Genomic DNA, 26768 nt, shown 5'->3' with positions numbered 1-26768 from the left:
TGGTGGAATGTGATGGACATCATCATCCAAAGTACATATATGAAGACATGAATTGGTGTGAACATACTTTATATACAACCAGAGATAAGAAACATTGTGCTGTATATGTGTAACAAGAATTGTAATGTATTCCGCTGTCATTTATTTTTAAAAAAATCAATTAAATTTTTTTTAGTTCATATTAATCAGTATGGAGGAAATTAAAAGACTAGGAATGGTGTTACCATGTGATCTAGCTATACCACTCTTTGGTATTTATTCTAAAGAATTAAAGACAGCCTACTAAAGTGACACACGCATACCTAAGTTTATAGCAGCACAATTCACTACAGCCCATCTATTCACCAGCCTAGGTATCCATCAGTGATTGATTGGTGCTATGGGTTTAGATGTGATGTTCCCCAAAAGTCCATGTTAAGACAATGCAAGAAGTTCAGGGGAGAAATGATTAGGTTGTAAGAGTCTTAATTTAGTGAGTGAATTCATCCCCCCATAGAGATTAATTAGGCGGTAACTAAAGTGGTAGGGTGTGGCTGGAGGAGGTGGGAATCAGATGTGGGTTGGAGTATATATTTGTATCTATATAGTGGACTCACTCTCTCTGCTTTCTGATCACGGTGTGAGCTGCTTCCCTCCACCATACTCTTCTGCCATGATGATCTGCCGCACCTCAAGCCCCATACAATTATAGAATATTCAGATAAATGGATGGAGTTGGAGAATATCATGCTAAGTGAATTAAGCCAATCCTCAAAAACCAAAGGCCAAATGTTTTCTCTGATATGTGGATGTTGATCCATAATGAGGATGAGGGGGGCATAGGAGGAATGGAGGAACTTTAGATAGAGCAAAGGGGAGGGAAGAAAAAGGAAGGGGTATAGGGGTAGGAAAGCTGGTGGAATGAGATGGACACCATTATCCTAAGTACATGTATTAAGACACAAATCATGTGATTACTTTGTGTACAACCAGAGATATGAAAAGTTGTGCTCTATATGTGTACTATGAATTGAAATGCATTCTGCTGTCATGTATAACAAATTAGAATAAATTTTTTTAAAAAATGAAAAAAAAATTCGTCTTAAGATGCAAAGACTAAACCTAAATTACCCCCCCCCCGCCTTCTGACTTAGCAAATTTCAAGAGATAAACTATGAATAGACAGTTTCATACTGTACAATTAATAAGAACTGACAGCGAAAAATCCATGCCTATTGGTTATTAAAATTAGAGTAAGACCTGGATCCAGGGTGTTGCTAAACAGTGATGTACACTGTTATTAAAACATGGAACAAGAAGCTTAGTATTGCTGTCTCAAGAACCATCCCCAGATACAGGCTATAGCAGAACCAACCATAAAGCTGCAGAATGCTTGTATACCACTCTTTCTCAAAAGTAAATAACAAAAAACAGATACTATTAAGATCTTTTTGTATTATAGGGGAGATAGAAGGAAGGAAAGAATCAAGGTGAATAAGAGTTTGGCATTTGGGAAAAGGGTGCTTTGTTTTCTAATTCATTCTTCTTCATTTCCTATTATTTTTATGCTGTGAATTAATCTCTTTGATATATGGTCTCCTCTTATTCTTTTTGCTCTGGGCCCACAGGGGCTTGAGTCAATCAATCACATTATCTTTCTTGTAGGCATCATCAAAAAGATCTGCTGATGTAGTCTCAAGAATCTAAATCTTTTTTCAAGTCTGCTCTTGTCTTACCAGTCCTTCCCTTAAAATCAAGAATCTACGAAAGCACAATACAGCTTTGCCTTTGGACTCCCTTTATTCAAACTGCAAGCATTATATTTAATTGAAGGGTAAATCTCTCCTCTGCTTTTACCCAAAATCCAGTTACTTAAAGACTAGTTTTAGGAGCAGGTCACAATTATTGAAATTGTTTCTCAGAAATTCATAAAACATTGGTGTGTGACTTCCAATGTTTATATTTGGTCTATTAGTAAATATTATTTTTCCTGAAATTCCACATTTTCAAAAAGTTAAAAATATACCAGGAGCTTTAAAGACCACCTTCAAAGTCAATTAGCTCCTATAAATTTTTATCCAAACAGTTGCCTGGCTAAAAAAATCCCACCTGATGTGTGTTTATTTTAGCAGTGAAGGAATACTAACACTGTTGGTATAAATAGATAAAAGAAGGCTTTTTGGTCTTTTTAGGTATATAAAATTGAGTCCTTTGATATACAAAATTTGGTGCAGAATGATAGTGAACTGAGTTGTGGGGGGAAAAAACCTCTCCCTAGCTCTGAAGTAAGGAGTCTGATCACTGGCATAAAACAGACAGATGGCCTTCTGAATCTCAAGTGGGTTTTATCAAGCCTTAGAAGTTAGCATTTTCTTTATTTTAGAAATATATTCCAGAAGTTTAATCAAAGTCTGTGAGAAATATGATCCAATACCCAATTCTGTACTAACTTCATGGCCTTTCAGGGCAACATAATTAAAGAAGGGCTAAGTCAAATGATTTGCATCATGTTTGGAATGGCCATTTGTAGAACAACTAAAATAAGCCAGACATTTTATGTTTTATTTCTAGTATTAATAAATCTTATAAAATAGGTTTACAAATGCAAACAATGATAAAACAAACAAACAAAAAAGTTGATGTATCTTAACTTTAATCACCCACCTAGTCAGTGTGTTTTGATTGCAAAGCCAGGGCTCATTAGTACAAATAAATCACACTCCCAGATCCCCCAACCCTCAGTTTCCATTTGATCTGCAGGACTGAACAACCAGGAGGAGAACCGGTTGTGTTCCCACTGTTACTAGCACACCCTGCATCCTCAAGACTTAAGAACAAGCCTCCCTAAACAACACCACCACCACCACCACCACCAACACACACACACACACACACACACACACACACATACACACACACACACACACCCCTCTGGAGGAAGGGAGAGGACAGAGAAAAGAGGTTTTCTTCTTGGGTGTGTTCAAAGTATGTGATGCAAAATGAGACTGTAGATTAGGTGATGGAGTAGATCTGACCAGCGCAGCTTGACGTGGAACCAATCCCAAAGACAATGATTAGCAACTTGATTACCACCTTGGAATCACTGAGATTTTCCAAAGTATTGATTCAAAGTCTTCTTAGAGATTCTGATTTGACTGACCTGCGGTCATCAGAACTATTTAAAAAGTCCCTAGATGATACGTGGGTGACCATTGAGAGCCGTTGGCTGGGAGCCAGGGTATGGATGTGCTCCTAAATGCCTCACATCAGCTCTTTTCCCCTGTCACTTGCACCTAGCACAATGTGAGGAAAAGAGGAGTGAGTGGCAGACAGACAACCAGGGCCACATTACCTGGGTGGTGTCCTCCATCAGCCCGCGAATCTTTTCCACGACATCGTTGCGACGGTGCTGGCGCAGGGCACTAATTAACTGGGCGAGGCTGGCCTCGGGACCCCGGATGGTCCAGTGCTGCAGAGCCGCGTAGGCGCGCTCGTGGTCCGCTGTGTATCCGTTGGAGAAAGCGGCCACCTCCCTCTCGCTGGCATTGCACAGAAACTGATAGATATCCTTCCACTGGCTCCCCACTTGGGCTGCGACAAGCTTCAGGATGTCAATACCTACACCAGGGACAAAATAAAATTAAAAAAACAAATTCAGAACAGGCCTGCATTATAAGGAGGAGGCTTTCCTGTGGCTCTGTGTCAAAGGAATTTGCCACCTTCCCCAGGTACCTGGCAAACTCTGTCCAACTTGGGAACTAGGCTGATACCCTTACATGAAATTTCATATCCTGGGTTGGGGATGCAGCTCAGTGGTAGAGGGCTTCTCTGTCACACACAAGGCCCTGGGCTCAATCCCCAGTAACTCAGAAATAAATAAGCAAACCCAACCAGTGCATTGATTTTAAAACATTCACTTCTGGACGTGAAACCAGAAGAAGGTTTGATCTTGTAAGTATAAAACATCAGCCCCAGAAGATGTTCTAAAAGCCAAACCCAGTTAAGGTAATCAGAGTGAGTCCTTTGTTACTACTAAATACAACCTTAACCAAATAAATTAGAGGTTCCATACTATAAAAGTGGTGACTTCATGAAAATCAGAAAAACTATAAGCTACAAATTAAGACTACTACTATCTCTAATGTGGACAGGTAGGGGACTACGGTGCTATTATTATTACCCAGCTTTGTTGAGACAAAGAATGTGCAGATTGGGGGAATGGTGTCCTTTAAGATAACAGTCAAAATGACATCATCACCATCATTATCTTCCAGGTATTAAGACAGGCATTAGTTCAACTGAACATGTTTATAAGGTATTAATATCCCAAATGTATAAGTAAGCAGAAAAAATATAGCAAGAAATGTTAGGCTACTGGAATAATATCACAAAATTAGGTGGATTGGGTACTTAACCCAACTCACAAGGTTGGTAATCTGAACTGCCATAGATGTAACTACTATTAAAAGTGTTAATACATGCTACCTTCCAAGAGGGAGCATATGCCTTTGAGCAAAGTACCCAGGCTGGTTTTTGTTTTTGTTTCTGTTGTTATTGTTTTGCCAAGTATCTTCACACACACCCCGCCCCCTGATATTTTAATATGTATTAGTCCTCCCTTATCCACAGAATACTTTCCAAGTCTTCCAATGGATACCTGAAACCACAAACAATACAATACCTAATCTTATAGTTCAATGACTCTTTCATCTTTATTGGGCACTTAACATGCATTGTGGCTGCACCTTTTACAGTTTGAGCCAAAAAAAAAAAAAAAAAAACTAGCATTAAATTTCTTTTGTCTTCTTCACAATTTTACAGGTGAAAGATTCATTCTTACTGTCAATCTTAGCAAACCCAGCATTATGATTTTCTTTCTTTCCTTATGAAGCAGAGAAACTTCACCTTTTCGCTTGCTTGTGCCACTGATACAGGAGGATTTCGAGTTCAGAGTCAGGCTCAGCAATGGCAAGGCACTAAGCAACTCAGTGAGACCCTGTCTCTAAATAAAATACAAAATAGAGCTGGGGATGTGGCTCAGTGGTAGGATGCCCCTGAGTTCAATCCCAGGTATACCCCCAACCAAAAAAAAAAAAAAAAAACTGGGCAAAAGAAAGCACTTAGGGCTTCTCTTGCTTCTGTGAATTGTCAGTATCACTATGAAAAGCAAAACTGTGGACAGGTAGGGGATTACTATGCTATTATTATTATGGATCATCATACTTGTAAACTCTTTAAGAGTCAGTCTGTGGTCCTCAAATATGATGAATACAAAGTGAAATGCCAAAATCACATCTCCAGATCCCTAATGATAAGCACTTTGCCAGGACCTTCTATCAGGTGAGATTCTCCACAAGTAGCTTACTTTGGTGTCTCCTGCTTTATGGCATCTTTTCTCTACAATGGCTTTGCCTGTCTTATACAGAGTATTCTCATAGAAGGGGTCTGGTATTTACGTCAATAGGCGAGTGAGTCCTCCAAATCCATATCATGTCTTTGAATGTGGATATGGTCACAGTCCCCAATACTAGAATTGTTATTATTAACAATGTCTTAAAAATGTTCATCACCTAGTAAAAAAAAAGGGGGTGGTCAAGTTTCAAGTGAAGTTTAGGAAGAGAAAACAAATAGGTGCTTATTACCATTATGATTAATTGGATTTTTCAATTAACAAGTAGTTAGGAGGGAATACTTTTTGCTCCCAACACTTGTTGAGGAAAATATTTCTAATATGAGCTATCAATTTTTGCGGAGAAAATAACAATAATTACAGAAAATTTTCTGAAAGTGGAGGATTTGCTGTTTCCTCCATATAAGTCCTGAGTTCAATCCCAGGTATCCTGTTAAGTAGATGATTTGGAAAACTGTCCAAAATCAATTCCAAAATCAATTCTCTGAAAATTGTTTCAAAAACTAAGTTCCTGTAGAAGGCTGCTTTCCCGTTAACTGTAAACGTAGAATGCCACAAAACGTAAAAACTTCAAAAAAATATAGAAGGCCACAAATCAAGACATAACTGTACTTTACTGTTCTCCCTACTTGATCCAGTTGCTTTTTAGTTTCAATGTTCAGTCAGATACAGAGCTTTTGATTTCAAACAAATAGACTCCTTAAAAAACCAAGTTCTATTTAAAACACTGCAGGTAACTGTAAGAAACAAGCCAGCTCTTTGTGGTTAATGTGGTAGATTCTTCCCAACGCCAAAAGGCTTGTTAGTCCCTGAATCTAATTTAGGTCAATTTGACTAAGACCCACAGTGTCTTACATGAAAACATGACTGCATTTTCTTATAAGAAGGACCATTCCTTAAATCTTCATAACGCTGATGACAGTGTGGCTTTGGGCAAACCACTAACTGTCATGTCCATTTCCTCATTGTACAATGGAGATACTCACTGTGGTCACTGGGAATGAGCTGATTAACATTTTCTATGCAGTTGATTTATTTTGGGAAGTACCCCCAAGATTACAAATGCTGCATATATACTGAGCACTAAAACTTAAGGCTCAATGTATTTCAGATGCAAATACATAGCCTTTATAGAGTAATTATAGAGTTTAAAAAGCTTAACAACCATTCCTTTTCCAAAATCCTGTATTTATACTTTTAAAAAGTCACAAAATAAAGAAAACCACAAAAGAATGGATACAATGAGATTTTCCTTCAAATTAAACAGATCAGAAAGCTGAATTTAAAGATTTCATCTTGTTCTCTTACTCAAGTGGATCTCCCCACTATGGGAGTATCCTAGGCCAGCCATGTTTCTCACTACTGTCCTCTCCCACTTGAGAGTTGAGAAATCAAAGAGTAGGCAACTGCTCCCTCAGGAGATACCAGCCTTTCAGCTTAATACATTATCACAAAACCCCAGAGGGGGAGAAAAGCCTGAACCGTTGAACTAGCCTCTGAGTTGGCTGTACCTTGTCCCTACCCCATCATGAAAGTAAGACCAGTGACTATTTCTAGAGTATTTATTGAGCTGCCCCTGTGTGTTAGGCTGTGTTTGCACAACTGATAACCCTTATGTAATCAGAAGGCAGAAAAAGTCATCACCAAGAAAATGAAGCAACATCAAGGAAACACAAGTTTGTCAGACTGTGAAAGTGTTCTGGTTTTTGTTTTTTTTTAATGGTTTTAAGTTAAAAAGTAACAATAAAATTATGGAGAAAAGCAATAGTGTAATTAACCAAATTGAGACAGTCACCTCTTGGCAGGGGGTGGGGGAGGGAAAGGAATGCACACAGAAGAGATCTCAAAGATATTCATACAGTCCTATATCCTAAGCTAGATGGATGGTAGAAAAATGGGTCTTCTTATTTTACTACTATATTCAAAAGTTTATTTCATTATTCTTCTTAAAACTATCTAAACATTTATATACATAAACACATGTATGATCACCTTCCATATCCACAAGTTTCATGCCTGCAGATTCAAATAACTGCAGATCAAAAGTATTTTTTCAATCACATCTGTCTGAATATGTACAAATATTTTTTGGCCATTATTTTCCAAACAATACAATTTAATAACTAATTACAAAATATTTGCATCAAATGAGGTATTATAAGCAATCTAGAAATGATTTAAAATATATCAGAGGAGGTATACATATTAAATTACTATGTTACTGTCAAGTACTATGCCATTTTATATAAGGGACTCGAGCATCCTTGGATTTTGATATCCCTATGGGGGTCCTGGGACCAATCCCCCATGCACATGAGGAACAACCATATTTATAAGATCTGTGTGTGTGTGTGTGTGCAAGTGCTTTATAAACATATACTTTTAAGCAATTCGCCTTATCAGTAAAAAATATCACGTAGAGGTTGGTGACTAGTACAAGGTCATACAGCCAGTTAGGGGTGCTTCTGTTGTCATTAATGGAAGTGACCCAGTAGAGGAGCATAGTACTCACAGGAATTAATGCTTCCTTAACCTGGTTATCTGGTTTAGACATGAACGTGCTCCAGGCTGGCCATGGTGTCTACGCTCCCTCCTGGTCTATTATTACTGACCAAGCAGACTTAGGGCTTTTTTCTCTAGGACTAGCAAATTTATTCCTCTTCACTAAAATTCTGATACCCTATTTAAAAAAGGGTGGGGGTTGGGCTCTATATGTGTAATAAAAATTGTAATGCATTCCACTATCATATATAAATTTTCAAAAAAGGGTGGGGGAAAGTTCAAAAAACTTTTTCTGCAATGACAACAGTAAATATTTGAGGCTTTGAGAACCCTACACTCTGTTGTGTCTTCTCCACCCACTGCTGTAACATGAAAGCAGCCACACACCCTATTATAGCATGGAGCATGAAAGACCATGCATACAAATGTGCGTGGCTGGGTTCTAACACAATTTGATTTACAAAAACATGTAGACAGATGGATATGGCCCACAGGCTATAGTTAACAACCCCTGTAATTGGTAATATAAAGACCACAGCTAGATTGTTAAATAGCATAAGCATTTAGAAAAATATTTTGTTAAACACACACACACACACACACACACACTGAAAGCTCCTACCACAATTATTAATTTATATGTGAAGTGACAGGAAGTGAGACCACTTCTCTGCTAGACAGGTGCTCTGGTCATCTGTCCCATCAGAGTTCCCAAGAGTTTTCATTAAGACTGGAGACAGTCCCGATGTGCTGAATTCGTCTAAATTGTTTATTTGAATGAATGTTTAGCCTCCATTTTCTTACACTGAAAAGTAACAAAATTCTCCACCACTGAAGGGCTGATAGGGCATGCAGCCCAGCATTGCTTTTTCCCATAGTGCCACGTCCTAGAGTTGTGGCTGAAATTTCTGAAGAAGTCATCAAAGGAGCCAAGCCCTATAAACGAGAGGCGGTATATGCCAGAAACTGAAAAGGTAGGTGGCCTTGGCTCCTGGGGAAAGGATGAGAACTGTAGTGGAAAGATCATGAACTTGACCATTACAAGATTCAATTTCAAACTCCAACTCCATAATTTGTTAGTTGAGTGACCTTGAGCAAATGATAACCTCTAAGATTTCAATGTCCATGTAAGTAAAATGGAAATACTACCTTTTGTCTGGCACCATAGATACGATTATGTATGTGATCAGGTATTAAAAATGCCCCCTCTGTTTCTGCATAGATAAGAATCATAGGGAGGATGCACCTAAAAGGTGGGAGGAGTTCTGCATAGACATTGGGATCATAGGTGCTAACCAACAAGCATAGCACCAGGCTCCTGGCTTCCTGTGCTGCATGGACCCCTCACTAGTGTATGCCAGGAGAGGCAGCCTCACTGAACTCACCCACTAGAAGTCCAATGTGGATGGAAAAGTACTGCTGCCACCACCTCTGCTGCACACAGGGAATCACAACAGGATCAGTGGGCTGACACTGACTTGATCCACAGCAAGAGAGTGCAAGAATAGAGGCACACAGTAATAAATGATTATTGCAGAAGAAATGGCATTTTGCAGTGCATTCTAAAACCTTGAATTAGACATAATCTGGGTGACAATGCTAATTCAAGGATCACTTCTTAAAAGCTCAATGTCAGCTCCAGTATGCAAAAATGCTTCCTTTTCTTTTTATAAAATCCTGAATAGATCTTAATAATTAGAAGAGGTGCTAAAGTCCTTTCCCTTTTGGAGATAAATATCTGAAATGAGCGCCTTCAGTAAGACCCATACTAAAGCCTTCTTTGGAAGAGGTATAAAAGACAGCAATTATGGAGCCAGAGGAGACAAAGGCTCTCTGTTATCACAGCACCCTAGATTTCATGGCCTGTAACCAGGCTTCACACAGAATAGGTGCATCCAAAGGCTGAATATGGTTATAAACTTTTTGATGGTAGCAAAGTCATCAGTTAAAAAGGATTCAAGCATCTCTCATACTCATTAAATGTGATGTCAGTTTTCCTTCTACAAAAAGAGGCAAAAGTAATGAGGCAAAAGATAATATAATGAGGCAATTAACATGAAACCTCCTCCCAGGACAGATGACTCCACAGTTACCCCATGCTGGTTTCTCAACACACACACAACAGTCCCCTGAGAGCTACATGTGGATAACAGTAGACATAAGCTCAAGCCGACATCCCTCCCAACACCACCCCGATCCTTGAAAGATGTGCTTATGATAGGCATGTGCTGTGTCTATGTCTTGCAAACTGCAGATCCAGGGGCAAGAATGGACACAAGACATACAATGTACAGATCAATATACATCAGGTTCAGAGACTGAAATGAAAATCTGGCTTCAGCATTCCCGGATCCACATTCTATGCTGTACCATGGTCCTGTCCTGTCTTCAGAGATGCCTTTCTAATCCTCTCCTTCCCAAGTCTCACATCTGCTTTGAATACCATTATCTCAGCACCCACCAGAGCCTAGCATATATTTGGAAAGACAACCAATGCATTCAAATGAATGAAGAAATGTGAGTGGAACCTGGGCATCCTGGAACCCAGTTTGGGCATAAGAATCTCTCCTTTACCCATCCCTCTTCCAACTGAGGGCAGCCTAGCACTTGCCCTTCAGAGGCCAGAGCTCACAGTGGAAAGGCCTTGCAGACTGACCCATTGCAGTTCTTTCTTTCTGCTGAGATCAGCAGTGTAGGCCATGTCTGCCTACCCTGACAACAAAGTAAGTGCTCCTAAAAGCCACCAACCCATATGTTTCATAGAAACAGTACATCACTGAGGGTTAAGGAGTGGCACGTCAATGGGGAAAACCCCAGTGCATTTATTACAAAGAAACTGCTTTTTCAGCACTGGGAACTTACCAGGCCCCAGGTTAAAAATATTCTCTCACTAGTTGAGGCACAAAGGTTGAACAAACAGTTTGGATTTAGAAAAAAAAAAAAAAAACCTGAAAATGATTTCTGAATTAATCGCTATCTTACTGAAGTTTCAATAGACAATAATTATAAACTCAGGTGAATCTTAGAAGCTACAAAACAAAAACAAAAACAAAAAAAAAAACCCACTGTGCAAAAATCTCTTTATGTTAATGGGTAGAATATTTCAATGACAAACTATCAAAACAGTAGATAATTTTCCAAATGGAAAGTATCCCTAATGCTACAAGGAAAACTAATAATCTTTTATCTCATTCCACAGGAAACAAAACAAAACAAAAATGCTTTCTTCTTATTTTGTCTTAGTTATTTGAAGTCCCATTTATCTAAAGCTATTGTTTTATTTATTCAACAAAATTTCATTGAGTATATATTTTGTTCTAGGCACTGGGGAGACAGCAATGAATGAATGCAAAGCAACACACACACACACACACACACACACACATAATCCTTTTCTTGTGTAGACCATGTTCTATGGGAAAATATGGAAAGAATAAATAAATAATAAAATACCGAGTATGTTAGTGAGGAGTGTTAAGAGGAGGAAAATTAAGCAGGATGTTGTGGAGCAGTGGCCTCATGGAGGGTCATCTGAGTCAAGACTGAATGGAGCAAGCTGTGCTAATATCTGGGGCAGGGAGTTCCAGGTAGAGGGAACAGAATATGCAAAGTGATGGTGGGTAGGAGCAGGGAAGGAAAGGTGTTGGCATGTGCAAAGAGAGATGATTGGCTGCAGCAAGGGAGTAAGGGAGAGGGAGTGGTGAGAGTCACAAGGTGAGAAAATTGGAAAGAGGGCAGATCTGGAAATGGAATGAGGCCTTTTGGCTGTTACTCTGCATCCAATAAAGTCACTGGAAGTTTAAGAGAAACATGACACTATCTGACTGAAACTTGAACAGTATCATTCTGGCTATTGTGTCAAGAATAAACTGAAGGGGTACAGACAGAGATGGAGCAACCAGGTAAAGGGCACAGCAACAATCCAGAAAGGAGTGAGAGTGATTTGGGCCCAAGTGGTGGCTGTGCAAGTAATTTGAAGTGGTCAACTTCTGCATATAGTTTTTAAAGTAGAAGTGATGAGATTTGCTAATGCATCAAATATGGGGTCAGAAAGAAAGAGAAGAATCAAGGATGACCAAGGTTTCAGATGGAGTACATGGGAGAATGGGGGACCATTCATGATGATAATGATTATCCATGATGATAATGGATATGCATATATGGTTTGGAATTCAGTGTTATCCATCTTAAGCATAAGCATAATGGACATCTGTCAAGCAGACAGAAGGATATTTCCATCTTCAGTTCAGGTACAAAGTCCAGGCTGGATAGATGCACCTAGGAATTTCCAGTGGACGTATGGTATTTAAAGCCATGCTTTACCAAAGGGGGAAGTATTTGATGGAGAAGAGGTGCAAGCATGGAGCTTTAGGGCTCCACTGTTTAGAGGTCAGGAAGATGGGGAGGAATCAGCCAAGGAGAAAGGGAAGGAACAGCCAGACACAGGAGGAGAACAGGGAGTGTGTCGTGTTTTGAAGGCCAAGAAAAGAAAGCTGCCACAGGCCAAGTAGAGGAAAACTGAGAACACAACAGTGAACTTAGAATTGTGTTGTTAGATTGCATGGAAAAGAGAAACGACTGTGGCTAAGATATGGCCATATTTCACTAATGCTAATATATCTAAATGCATATTTTAACAAATGCCTTCTCATAGCTTGGTTGCAGTAACCCCCACCCATCAGTGGTATATATATAATATGTCTCCCAATCAACTGTGTCACAGATTTGAAGAAGTATAGTAAGAGTTATTATTTTTTTAATTTATAAACTTAAACCCATCAATCTGTTAAAATTTGATGAATCATCACCAACCCAACACACTGAGTTCTATACATCCGCTGCAGCATTAGCCACAAACTTGTGAAGAACGATCGACACAATTTCAGAAATTCTTCCTCCTCTGCAAAATATGCTTATATAATACTTGACCAGGTTGATTCAAGGACACACTTTTAGGGATTTTTTTTTTTTTCTATTTGTATCTGAGCACTATGTGCTAGAAATGCTGATTCGTTTTTCACTAAAACAGTTTTAAATTCAAACACTGTTTAAGGAGCTGTAGGAAAAAATAGGAAATATGAAGTTAAAGAGTAAAAACACCTTTCCCCTAAAGCCGAGAGGAAGAAGTGGTGGCTCTGGAACGACCGCTGCTTCTAACTCCCAAGGACACAGGACACATCTCCAGCTACTCTGCACAGGAGATAATGCTTTTGAGGCCTTTCCCTTGTCACAGATCTGTGTGCCTTATAATTCTCAAACTCCCTAGGAGTTTAAACGGGAAGGTGCTGTCTGATGGAAATGGCACTGTTGGAAGCGAACTTGGAAAAGGCAGTGGGGTGGGGGTCTGGGGTGGAGAGCAGCCCAGCCATCCCCGCCCTATAAAACGACTGCAGCAGACAGCAGCCCAGCTGCAGGAGAGCCTGCACACAGCAGCCTCTGAGACTGCTGTGTCTCAGAAATGATCTGCTCCCTTTGCCCAACTTCCTGGTGTTTACACTTCAAGTGTACTTCCCATAGGAAATGTGGGCTGACAGGATGACTGTCTGGAATTTTTAGTCAAGGAGTCTCTGGCAGAGGAGGAAGGGCTGGGGCTGCTGCTGATGATTGCTTGCTGCTGCTGTCTGGTGCTGAGAAAACCACCAAGCTACAGTGATGTGAGTTCCGATCAGCACGACTCCATCACCTCTGACTTACTGCAAATAGGCTTTACTTTTTAAAACCTCTCAGCTTAAAATTTTTCCATGCCAAGCGATTTATGAAAAAGTAGAAAATCAGAGCAGCTTCTACAGAGGAAAGCTCATTGTGGATGACAATTTTCTAAGTGGTTTATTTCAGAACACGCTGGGTAAACTGGGTTTTGCTAAGGGAAATAACATTTTTCTTGGTTTGAGCATGGTTTTTTTTTTAAAAAAAAAAAATACACAGCAGGGTGGAGATGTAGCTAAAGGGGTAGTGTGCTTGTGTATGGCCCTGAGTAGTTTGATCCTTGGCACCAAAAAAAAAAAAAAAAAAATGAAAAGCCTAGCATCAAGTAATTGATGGAAAATCTAAATTCTTATGATCAAGCAGCAGCGTCTAGAGTCAGATTGAAACTTGAGTTTAAAACCAGGCACTGTCAATTCTTGCCAAGAGACCTTGGGCAAGTTACTCTGTACCTCATTTTCCCCATCTGTCAATTGAGGACAGTTGTGGCCTTCCATAAAGTTATATAAATTAAGTCACTATTTATAAAATACTGACAACAGGACATGGCACTCAGTAAGCATGATATAAGTTTTCATTAAAGTAGACAGTGGAAACTTGACTGGTAGGCGGAACCGTTCTTATAAGGCTAAAATATGTAAAATATTATAAAATATATTTTAGTAGTCTCAGTTTTTCATGTTTGCACTCACAAATCACCTCACGGTCTTACCTATGTGGGTAGTAGCAAACATCCTAACTTCACTTTACACAAAATTGAAGTGGAAAAGTACTAATTTAGTATCCAGTTCTAATACCTTCATTTCTGAAAACTGCAGATGGTGGTTTAAATAATTCAGATTAAATGTTTCCTCAAGTCCTTTCTAAAACCTGGTTCAAGACTTGATTTATATTATTCAAATATATTCACGGCACAGGTTCCAGTTGCTTAACACTTGTCACCTAACAACTACAAATCCTGGGAAATATTTATACAAGAAACAAACACAGGGCTGGGGATGTGGCTCAAGTGGTAGCGCGCTCGCCTGGCATGCGTGCGGCCCGGGTTCGATCCTCAGCACCACATACCAACAAGGATGTTGTGTCCGCCGAGAACTAAAATATAAATATTGAAAATTCTCTCTCTCTCTCTCTCTCCCTCTATCTCTCCTCTCTCTTTAAAAAAAAAAAGAAACAAACACAATTCCACTCCCACAGTTGTTCTGCATGGCAAATCAGCTCTACAGCTGGATTGGATCTTACCGCTTACCCTGGAAAAGAGGAAGGCAGCTACAGAGCTGTACATCTAAGAGACAATTTCCTTAACAACACCCAATAAGACCAGTTCTCCCACAATGAACCAATCCTAAAGGAGAAATGGCTCTTGGGGAAGAAAGGAAAATTTTTCTAATCCTGTTGTTGAGCTTCATAAGGACCTAGAACCAAGAATGAAGCTGTTATTGAAAAAAAAAAAGCTATTTCTCCTTGCTTGCTATACAAAGTGGGGTGGCGTTTTGCTTTGCTTGAGCAGTGAATTGTGGATAGAGGACGGGATGGAAGAAATAACAAATATTATCACCAAAAACTCAAGACATAAAACATAGCTCAATTCAATAACAATGTCTGAGCCTTTAAAATAAGTGCACTAAGCAAATTAAGTCTTGGTTCTTAAGAAGTATTTTTCCTCTAACAACAGGTTCACATACTGATTGGGGCACGAAAGTCCTACAAATAAAAGGTTTCAATCTTGACATATGAAAGAGATTTAGTTGTGGATACTTTTTAACTTCATGTTTCAGGATCTGCATCACTAAAGGATTTTACAATGGAAGGAGATATTAGAGATACTTGAACCAAAGGCTTTATGATACAGGTGACTAAAACCAAGCCCCACAAGGACCTTCCCCTTGCTTCCCTCCGGCACCCAGTGTTGCCCAACTCCACATATCTCCTGGGTGCATTTCTATTTTCACCTGTTGGTAAAGTGGCCTCTTCTCCACCATCACCCCAGCAGGTGCTCCTCCCACAGCAAGTGCCAGTAATGTGAACAAATGTCCTTCCTCCCACCCTGAGTGATCAGAATCACACTATCTAGGTAATAACTCTTTCTTTTCCAGTTCCTTTTATACTAGATGCAATCAGACTTGATGGCATTTTACTGCCAGTTTCTAGTGCAGATGTTTCTCTGCAGCCATTTCTCATGGCTTGTATGACTTGTTAAATTTGGCCCTTACTGCATTTCTACGTGGGTTGAAAATCTTGGGCCTCTCTGTCCTGACATCACCTCTCTGTGAATGCTCCAGTATGGTTCATCCCAATGTCCTTCTTGTCGGGGGACAGAAGGAAAGCCAGGCTAGCAGTTTTACCAACATTGCATATGATCTCATTCAATCTGCATGAGCAGCCCTGAGAGAGGAGTCATATCCACGCAGCAGATGAGCAAACCAAGGATAGTCCTAGCTGCCGGGCCCAGATATATGGTTAGTGCTGACACTCCATACCCAGCTCAATCTGACTCATTGGTTCTCTTTTTTCATTGCACCATGCTGCCTCCCAGGAATAGGAGTCATCAATCCCATCTTTTAGGGAAATTTACCCATGAACTTCATCCCCAGCCCTTTTTTCATTTTCCACTTTGAGACATGGTATCACTAAGATACTTAGAGTCTCACGAAGTTGCTGAGGCTGACCTTGAACTTGTGATCCTCCTGCTTCAGCCCGCTGAGCCATTGGAATTACAGGCGTGTGCCACCATACCCAACAATATAAATATTTTTAATGTGTTTCCCTGCTAGCTCCCATTCCCCACTATGGAATGACAGAACTAGTTCCCATTCCCCACCATGGAATTACAGAAAGGCAGACAAAAAGAAACGAAGCAAATGCATATTGCAACAGTACATTTGTGTTGGTCTAGGTTCCAACTCTCTGTCCACACACCCCAATACCTTCTCCTAAAGCAGGAGGGATAGGAGTGAGAAGCAGTGGAACACACTAATTACCAGCTCATGTCCAAGACTGAATGCCTAAGTGCCTGCGCAGGCTGACCATGGTCGTGTGGTGTGACTTTAGTCAAGTTACTCAACTATTCTGTGCCTCTGTTCCTGATACGTAAAACAGTCATGAGTCTCACATCATAAAGTTATTCTATTAACAAAATTGGAAAATAAATATAAATTCCATAAAACAGTGCCTGACATATATAAGTTTGAATTATTATTTCTCTCCCTCCTTACAAATCAATGTCTCAACAATGAAGTTCCTCTAAAGAAAGTTTCTTATAGATGTATCTTGGACAAGGAAAATTTCAAGGAAAGTTGAGTAAAGTCAGAGAATGTCAAGAGCAGCCAGAAGCTGCTTGAACCTCTGAGGGATAGGCTCACAGACTGCAAGGAAAGGAGAAATGGAAGGGAAGTGCCTTCACCCCCTCTAGGCAAAAGTGGGAAGGTGATGTGCATGTTGCAAGAATTTAACAAATTTCTATCATTTTCTTTCACCTCAGCCAAGACCCCCTTGTTAATCTCATGGCCACTGCTCTTTCTCCTTCCATGGCCTGAAATCATTCAGTGACAATGCTTAGCAAAGGTGGACACATGCCACCTCCTCGTTATTCTCTCTCTATGGACCATCCCAGTTCTCAGCAAGGCACTCCAGGGAGAGAAATCAGGTCAAAGGATGCTCCTAAGACATACCTTCCATCTTCCTCATCTTCCCCATGACCCATTGGAGGCCCAAAGAACTTTTGCTCCTCCAACCTAAGTCTCCAGCAACTTCACAAGCACATGAACTCTCCATTTGCACATTCAAATAACTTGAATTTCAAACCACAACAGCCTGTGGACTTAGTAGTAACTTTGACCAGAAAAGAAACAGGTAAAATATAAAAAGCACTTTCCCAGGAGTCAGAAGAGACAGCCCTTGGCTCCCTCCTATCCCTGCAAGCCACATGATCCTGAGCAAATCACCCCTCTTCCCTATGCCTCTGCTTTATCTTGTATAAAATGTGAAGATTGGACACAATAAGTCTCTTCTAACCCTTGTTCATTCCCTCTCTCTCCCTCTCCCACCCTCCCCACCCACCCTGTGATCTTCACTGCTTGTAAGTTTTCCAAAAATAAAATAAAAACAAACATTGTTCATGTTACTAAAGTCTAGTAAGCCCTGGTCCTAAGACAGTGCACCTTGAACTTGGTGTTCAAATACATAAAATTAAATGAAAACACCACAAAAGTGGTTTAATAATAAATCTTTGTGTAAAATTTCCTAGTCCTTCCTTGACCTTAGGATTCTTTAAAGGTGAACCTAGTTACAAATTTATCCCAAACATCCCCCGCCAACCCCGTCACCGCAGAGCAGGACAGCATAATGTACACAGGAAATGTCTGCTTCGTATACATTATAGTCCCCTGCTTTGCCCAAAGAACAATTAATTCAGAACCTAACAGACTGACCAATTCATTTTTTATTTTTAGGAGAACAGTTCAATATACAAATAATAATAACTCAAACAGATGTAACACAACAAAAAGAAGATCAAAGAAAGATATGTAACAAAAACAAAGTTAACCACTCTCTAACCTAATATATCACAGTATTTTTCCCTAAAGAAACTCATGGTCATCTTTGCTAAAGCTATACTCTGTGTACAAGTACTTGGACAAAGTCTTTCTGTTTTTTTTTTTTGTTTGTTTGTTTGTTTTGGTACTAGAGATTTAACCCCCACTGATTTAACTTTACCACTGAGCTATACCCCCAGCACCGCCCTGCTTTTTTTAAGACAGGGTCTCACTAAGTTGCTTAAGGCCTCAATAAATTGCTGAGATTGGCTTTGAACATGCCATCCTCCTGTCTCAGCCTCCTGAGCTACTGGGATGACAGGTATGTACCACTGTGCCCAGCTGACACCATCTTTCTGGAAGCAAAGTAAATTATTTCTGAAATTCCAGCTTTCTACCCTTATATGAGTGATAGTTTTCTCCATCCTCAAGCATCACTTTTAGATTACCTTGTAAGCACAAAGTCCCAATGAGTTAGTTACAAAGATGCACTAATCTGAAGAAAACACGTAATTTAAGAAGCCCTTTTCTAGGGAGACTTATATTGACCCTCATGAGCCATGAAAAGAATATATTGAAGTGAAGATGGCTTCAATGTATCCCAAGCCTAGACCTACTTAATTAGTAAGTAATACATAGCAGGACTTGGGAGGGAGTGACTGCCAGGGCATGTGCCCACTGCCAGTTAGACCACATGAGACCAAGGTGTCCCTCTGCACAAAAAAAAAACAGAATGAAATCCTCAGATAGGGCATCATAATTCCTTTGTAATCCAGGTGCATGTTGGACAATTATGATTTTTAGTGACACACTTGTAGAGGCTTAAAGACTCAAAACATTTGTTCTGTAATAACTGTTCAATCTCTAACAGAACAAATGTGTGTCATGTTCTCCCTAAAAGCTCACAGTTGTTGAACATTCTCTTGGTCTTCCCCAACCATGTGTCCCAATTTGAGGAGACATTTTTACTATCCTGCTGTCACTTTCTGATAAGCTAGAGAAAACTTCTTTTACCTTACTATGAGCACACGGTCCTTCATTGGCACCAACTTGGAATTAAACCTGGCCTCTTCCTTCTGACTAGCAGCATGCTGCTCTCCATGCTACAACCCATTGCAAAATCCATCAGGCCAGCATTTACCCTGACAGATAACAGTATGACAACAGGTACACTAAATGAAAGCAAAAATCAACTGTCACATTGACCACCCTCCTGCGATGGGTTCAAGTCTCCTCATTTGAGAATGCTGATCTCCAAAGACAGAGCATGCCTTGGCCAGGATCACCCAGCCTTTTCATACCAAGACAGATCTGGACTTCAGCTCTCTCAGCCAAATGTGATTTTTGCTGCCCACAGCTGCTCCTCAGTACTGCAAACCAACCTCTGAGAAATGAGCCCATGCCTTTGCTCAACATTCTTATATTTTTTAAAGAACTGCATTGCAGATGTCCTTTTTCCTGTGTATACATCCTGCATTCCTCCCTTCCTCCCAGGTCTCAAGCAGCACTATGTGAGTATGGAGTTAAAATATTCCATATGACTCAATTAGTCCTCTCCATTTCTTTTTGAAGAGGACAAGGGTAGAGCTGGACTCCAAGGCTTTATGCATTTGTCCACTACTCCTCTTGGTCCTGCTCTCCATTCAAAGAACATCAATTCTCTGAGCAAGTAGATATAAAAATAGGAAGCAAGATTGGAACCCAAATCACCCTGCCCCCCCACCCCCCGCCAACACACACAGTTTGGCAAAGAAACCAAGTGGCAGTAGGTCCATGAAAGGCACACTGTGGGGTGGACTTACATATAAGATTCTGGGTAAAAACTGGCATTTATCAGGAGGAGAAGGATGGATTTTAGAACAGTGTTTAAGATAACAGGCATGTCCTCCTAATTGTCACATATCAGAACCACTCTGATAGTTCTGCTTTGTTACTCGTCTTGACAGCAGACTGGGAAAACAGTCACCATGAAAGGTAAAGATGAGCACTGACTGCTGAAAAGGCTCCAAGAAGAATCAGACTGATTTTCAGAGCTGTGCAAGCCACCAGAAGGTGAGGGAGTAGAAACTGCTAAGAGACCTGGGATCTATGGTGTACAGCCCCTGCTGGCAACTATGGCCTGCAGGATAAGCCACCTGCTCTTGCAAATCAAGTTTTGCTGGAGCACAGCCCCGCCCATCATTTGCATGCTGTCTCTGGCTCCTTTCAGGCTACAAAAACAGTGCTGAATAGTTTCAACACAGACTGTATAAATCTCGAAGCCTAAAATATCTCTTGGCTTGCTGATCTCTGCTGAAGGTAGGTTACAGAAGATATTACAGTGGAGAAGATAGACTCATTTCTAAGGGTAAGGAAGAAGTCTCTTGGGTTATCTAAGAGGTTCTCTGTCCACTTGAGAGGGTACAACAGCAAACTCATTAAGCTAAAACTCATATCTGGCATGAAGGAAAAACCACATTTCTAATAAGCCCTTATAAGTTAGCAGCACTGACCCCAAGAACAGCTGCTTGTATTTTAAAGTTTGCCTTCCTTGTGGTCATTATTTCTATGAATCAGAAAATATAGACCTAGAAAGGATGAAGAAAAGATGACATGAGCAAAGGACACTTTACCTTACACTGTACCTTCTGCATCATCTCTATCATCCTGACCTCACCCTCACCACTGCCAGCACCTACAGACCACTGACCACGTGGCCAGCAATGTGCTAAGCACCGAGCACACATATCCTGACTTAATCCTCACCACAGCCTTTGTACTTGCACTGTTCTCCACGTGATACATGAGGAAAGTGAATGAAGAACAGCTAAATCACTTGCCCTGGGCCACACAGCCAGTGGTGGAGTGGAACTAGAGTCTTTGCTCTTATCTGCATGTTGTAATGCCTTTTTCTAACTTTCTAATCTTATAAACAGAAGTCCATAGAATAAAAGGTCTAAATGAAAAGTACATAACTAAGAAATGGCAAATCAGAATTTTAGAGCCCAGAATTTCTAGTCTATGATGCTGCTTTCTTCCTCCAAATCCATATCTCTACTCTTTGTCTCTTTCCTACCTCAGATCCAGCCGCAGGACTCCCACAAGTCTTCTCAGCTTAAGGTCACTCACATAGCTCCATTTCCCTCTATAACAGTTAAACACAAGCACCTGAACAGGTACAAAGTGCCTTGGCCTTTGCAACACCCTGCTCTCCAGTATCTATGGGTCAGTGTTCACTGTGACAGAGGCAAATCAGATGGGGAATATCAGCAATCTTTTCCTAGTTTGTTTTTTGCATAGTTTAAAGTGCTGGTAGCATGGAAGCTTCCTTTAGCTCTGAAAAATAATTCTTTTGGGCATCTAGGACAAATTAATATAAAGAACCTTAAGATCTTTGCTTAAATCCCTAACACAGACATCATTATAAGTCAACAGAAGAAAAAAAAATCAATGGTTCAAAGGCTTCAAAACAATCCAATCTTGAAAAGAATAAGTATGTTAATTAGATAATGGGTGCCCTAGACCAGTGCCAGCCAACAGAACCTCTACGAAGATAAAACACTCTGTGGCTGTCCCATTCAGTAGGGTAACTACTAGCCATATGTGCCTACTGGGCCCTTAAGATGTGGCTGGTACAATGGAGGAGCTGAGTTTTTCATTTAGTGTTAAATTAAATAGCTCATGTGGCTAGTGGCCACCTTAGGAGCCAGCTCTGAACTAGATCACCCTTCCTTGAGCCCTGAGCTAAAGACCAGGCACAGGGGACACAGAGTATGATCCAATGTCTGCTCTCTAAGATTTTCTTTAAGAATTTATAAGCTTGTAATTGAGAAAATCTACATAGCCACAAACAGAGTGGCAAATGGTAAAAGCTAAAGGAATAAGAAATAGCATCTTGGAATCTAGTTCTCCAGAATGAGACCCCTGTCCTTTTGCTGCTATAGTGCAAGAGCCTGCTTGAGACCGTGCCCCAGTTGCTCTCACAATCCCTGCTCCTGTCCACTTACAGGAGATGTCATCTCCATCTCTCATGTGCCCTAAGTAACTACCCGGGTGGATCACTGTTCCCCATCAAAGCTTACTAGCTCCCTCAGGCAGAGCAATGAAGAAAGGCCTCATCAGGAACGAAACACAGTGGAAACTAGATAAATCCAATTCCTTCATTTCTCACCCTTTTCTTTTCCTTTTCTTCTCAGCCTAAAGTCTGAAAGAAAAAGGAAACATGATGGAAAACAGGAACAGCTGACACTTTGCTCCCTTTAACCGCTTTCCAGAGCTTCTTCCATAAGTTCTGTCAGGGCACTTTTCATTCTTCACCTGGTTTTCAGACTCCCTCTCATATTGAGGGGAACAGCTAGGAAACAGCTTTCTGAGAACCCAATGTCATACTTTTAGCAAATAAAGAAGCAAGGAGGTAGGAAGAAAGAATGGGGGAAGGGAAAGAGGAGAGATTGACAGGACGGAGAGGTAAACCTTATGGCACAAATCAGAATGAACAATGAGGAGACAGCAGTTGGCCCCTGTTCTCAGTCATCGCATTCTCAACCAGGACTTGACTACAGTTCCTCTTCTCTAGAAATGAGGAAGTGAACAAAGTGACTGTTTTAAGATCATTTGAGACTTTGTCAGGGCAACGCACAGCCAGTTGTGAGGAAATTAAGTTTTATTCTTTGCTTTTATTGTCTTTTTTGTGGCAAAATAGCTCAAATGAAAAAATTGTTTTCCATGTAACCTTCCAATTAATGGGAGCCTATATTAATCTTAATTTTAAATTAAACAGAACATTTGGATCACCTCCCTCACTTACTCATTATGTTGGAGTTATACTACCAAAAAAAAAAAAATTCCCCTCCCCTCCCAAAAATGACAAGAGTGTGACAATTTGAGAAGTAACAATCAACTCAGATATTGATGACACTAGGACCCAGTAATAAATTCACAAGTAGATTTTGGTATATAAAAATTCTGAAGGGACTTGCAATTCTTATTGGTAAAATAGATTTATTGTAAGAAACCATCCATAGTCCATTCCCAACCTACCCAAACAAAATCACTCTGGCTTCAGAAAGGATCTTTGCTTAAATCCCTAATACCAACATCATTTTATAAGTCAACAGAAGAAAAAAAAAAAATCAATGGTTCAATGGCTTCAAATACCACAGCACCCCTATTCTTCTATCCTCCTGGCCATATAAGGCCTCATCTTATATTTCCAACATTGGACCCCATGAAAGTAGTATTGCAGTTTTGTCCATGGCAGACAGAGAGGGCTGAGTGGAGTTGAGTAATAATAGAAGTCCTTGTTGGAGAGCATGGTGGGCATCCATGGCCTTGCTGCTGAGCACTGGGGGTCTACTTGGCAATCAGGAGCACTTGATTGTCCTGTTTTGTTCTGTTTTTTTCAAACTGGGCGTTTTTCTATTTATTTATTTATTTTATGTGGTGCTGATCATCAAACCCAGTGCCTCACACACACTAAGCAAGGCTCTACCACTGAGCTATGACTGCAGCCCTCTGACTGTCCTATTTAACGTGCACAGGGTAAGTGAGGTCTCACAGAATCTCTCATAGAAAGAACCAGGGTTCCAAAGTTTTATCTCCACTCTCATCCTCATGAACAATTCAGTGTGAATGGACAAGAACCAGGAAGAGATAGTATTATACAGGATAATCTGCTGGCCAGAACACAGTGCAATCGGATCAACAAGGCCTTGTTTCTAGAGGCCTCTGAGCAACAGGAATGGCTTGTACCAAACAGAAACTCTCTTTGTCATAGGATTTTACCTGGTTGTACCTTTGGGACTAGCAATTTAGAAAGAAAAGACCTTCCTTAGAAAAACACCTTAAACATAAACCCCCCAACACAAAAACCCAGGGGGAGAGGCAAAGCTGTGGAAAAACAGTCACACCTGAATGTGACTACTGTGATTAAGTTTGAAAGGCATATTGCTGAACTGCTGCTTTCACGGAGGGTATCACTGGATTTATTTTGACTTGGCATTTCCATTCTTTTTACAATAGGATATTGTTTTAAGGGCACAGGCATAATAGTTATTCAGCATTATACTTTATACAGTGGCCATAAGAATGTCTACTGTCACCCTATTAAATTGCTTTCTGCTGCTGGCCCAGCTTTTACTTCTACAACTTGCCTTGTTCTCAAGCATGTTGAAAATTACACTGCAAAATAGAGTTTCATAAATGCAGTTCCTGTAACCAAATCTATAAATGCAACAACCAAAGGAAGGGATAATAAAATGAATAAGGAGAGGACAATTCTAAATATTTACATAATCTAACAGGATGTTCACATTCGCTTTTGCTAATGAGGTAAATCAGGAACAGAACAAATATTCTGATTGGCAACTTACAGGACAATTTCATGCAGTATCTAATCCTAGATTGGATCCAATACTCAAGGAAAAAAGTGTTCTTTCTATCAAGGGCCTTAGCAGGTCAACATATGACACTGAAATGTGGATGGCAAAATATTGGACCCATGTTAAATTATTGAAGTTAAAAACTGTATTATGCTTTTTCAAGAGAATATGCTTATTTTTATGAAATAGACCCTGAAGTACTCAGGAGTAAAGGGCCATGAAGTGATTCAGAAAATTATATATACACACACACACACACACACACACACACACACATATGTATGTATATACTCCCTATGTTATATATCATTATATTAAATAATTAATCATTCTATAATACATATTTTATTATATAAAAATCTACATTTTTCTACATATTTTAATTTATTTTTAGTTGTTGATGGACCTTTATTTTATTAATTTATTTACATGTGGTGCTGAGAATAGAACCCAATGCCTCACATATGCTAGGCAAGTGTTCTACCACTGAGCCACAACCTCAGCCGTACATATGGTTTTCTAGAGAGAAAGCAACTAAAAACAGAGCAAAGTGTAAAATGTTAAAAAAAAAAAAAAAAGACAATATGGGCAGAGGTATACAGGTATTCTTTTTACTAGTCTTACAACTTTCCATAAGGTTGCAATTAGAGAAGAACTGAAGCTTTCTTCAGCTAGCACAGAGTTATTATTCAAGTCTGCATAGGCCCTATCCCAGGTAGGACACTGGCCTCAGTCTGATTTCCACTTGGCTTTAGATCATTCACACCAGTCAGAGCAAGGGAGACAAAAAGAGTTGTGTGTATGGATGGATTTTTTTTTAACTTTCTCTAACTTTTTTATTATAAAAGCAGCATGCTCATTATAGAAAATGTAAGGAAAGTGCAGAAAACTAATAAAGAAGAAAAATCCACCATATAATTCCACAATGCTAGAAAAAAAAATTGTCATTTTGGCATGTTTCCTTTCAATCTTTAAAGTTTTAAGAGAACTGGTATTATGTTATATAAAGAATGTAGCCTGGTGGGATTTTTTCTCTCTTAACTTAATATAGCATTTTCCTACAACATACGTAAAAACAAAAGCTTCATTAAATCTTCAATTTCAACACAATATTCTATTATTTAGATAGTCCATAATTTCCTAAGTATTTGCCTAAAACTGGTCCTTTGGTTATTTTCAATGTTTATTATACATAATATTGAGTTAAAGATTAAAATTTTTGTACTGGCACTGATGGGGAAGAGGGGAAGTATTTACCTTTATGATAGTTTCACTAATATAGAATTGCTGGGTCAAATGGCATAACACTTTTAAGATGAAGTAGAAAAGGCCAAATCACTTTTTTAGATATCTAGGGACACACCTTTATTCTTTTAGGGGAAAAGTAACACCTGAATGGGATTACCAAAACTGGGCTAGAATTTCCTTTAGGCTTTAAAGAAAGGGAAGTTGCCACAGTCCAGCTGGTCAAATAACCGGGAGGTGACAAGCAACTTGAAGGTTCAAGCGGGAACTACTTTATTACGGAGCAGCAGGGGCATATATACCTAACTGATTACACACAGCTTGACTCAATTAACATCATCTAGATACAGCAGTCAGCCAATAAGGAATCCTCATCATCTTAATGGCTCTCACAGGCGTTGCTTCACAAACCACTCCTCCTGGCAAACTGCCAGGCGCCATCTTGACTTGATTTGCATCCCCAACAGGAAGTTATAGCCATAGTCAGAAAACTGCAATCTTCAGGTTCAATTTGGCTCTGGGACAAGTTCTATAAGCTGCATTTTGCCCTCCAAAGAGGAAAGACTAAAATGTTCCATCCTATATCTACTTACACCAACTACTAGATAAGGGATATAGAGCCCAACCCAGTGTGAGCATCTGTCATCCAAGAGCCCATCCTATCCTTCTGATGAAAATGGGGTCCTAAAATTTAAGTGTGTGTGTTGGTGGGGTGGGGGAATTGTACATGAGGAAAGCAATTGGAATTGAAAAGTAAGATTCAGATTCAAACCTTACAAGTTGGGTTTTGTTTTTTTTTTAGCAGCCCAATGACCTCAGAAGAGGAAAGGCTCCAAAAGTCAGGAGAGGTGCCGTCTCGTCCCATCTGTCCTGAACAAACAACTAGCCTGTTGTTTTGAGTCAAATCTCCCTGGACTACATTTCCTTCTTTATTAAATGACAAGTCAAACAAGGTCCTCTCAGCTCTCAATTGATTCTGCAACATTCTCCTGTTTTAAAGGTGCTGGAGGAAATGGCAGAGAAGTTATTCTCTCT

General features: G+C 39.8%; 1 protein-coding gene across 1 annotated transcript in view; it reads right to left on the bottom strand.

The window, feature by feature from the left end:
- The window catches only part of Tnfrsf21 (TNF receptor superfamily member 21), a 68490-nt gene that overhangs the window by 18486 nt on the left and 23236 nt on the right, over nt 1-26768 (bottom strand). The window contains exon 4 of the mRNA XM_005318599.5: nt 3332-3597. Coding sequence (XP_005318656.2) covers nt 3332-3597 — 266 coding nt within the window. The remainder of the gene's footprint in view (nt 1-3331; nt 3598-26768) is intronic.

Source organism: Ictidomys tridecemlineatus, chromosome 8 (genome assembly GCF_052094955.1).
Source record: "Ictidomys tridecemlineatus isolate mIctTri1 chromosome 8, mIctTri1.hap1, whole genome shotgun sequence".
Classification (NCBI taxonomy): domain Eukaryota; kingdom Metazoa; phylum Chordata; class Mammalia; order Rodentia; family Sciuridae; genus Ictidomys; species Ictidomys tridecemlineatus.
This window is presented reverse-complemented; position numbering and strand designations above follow the sequence as displayed.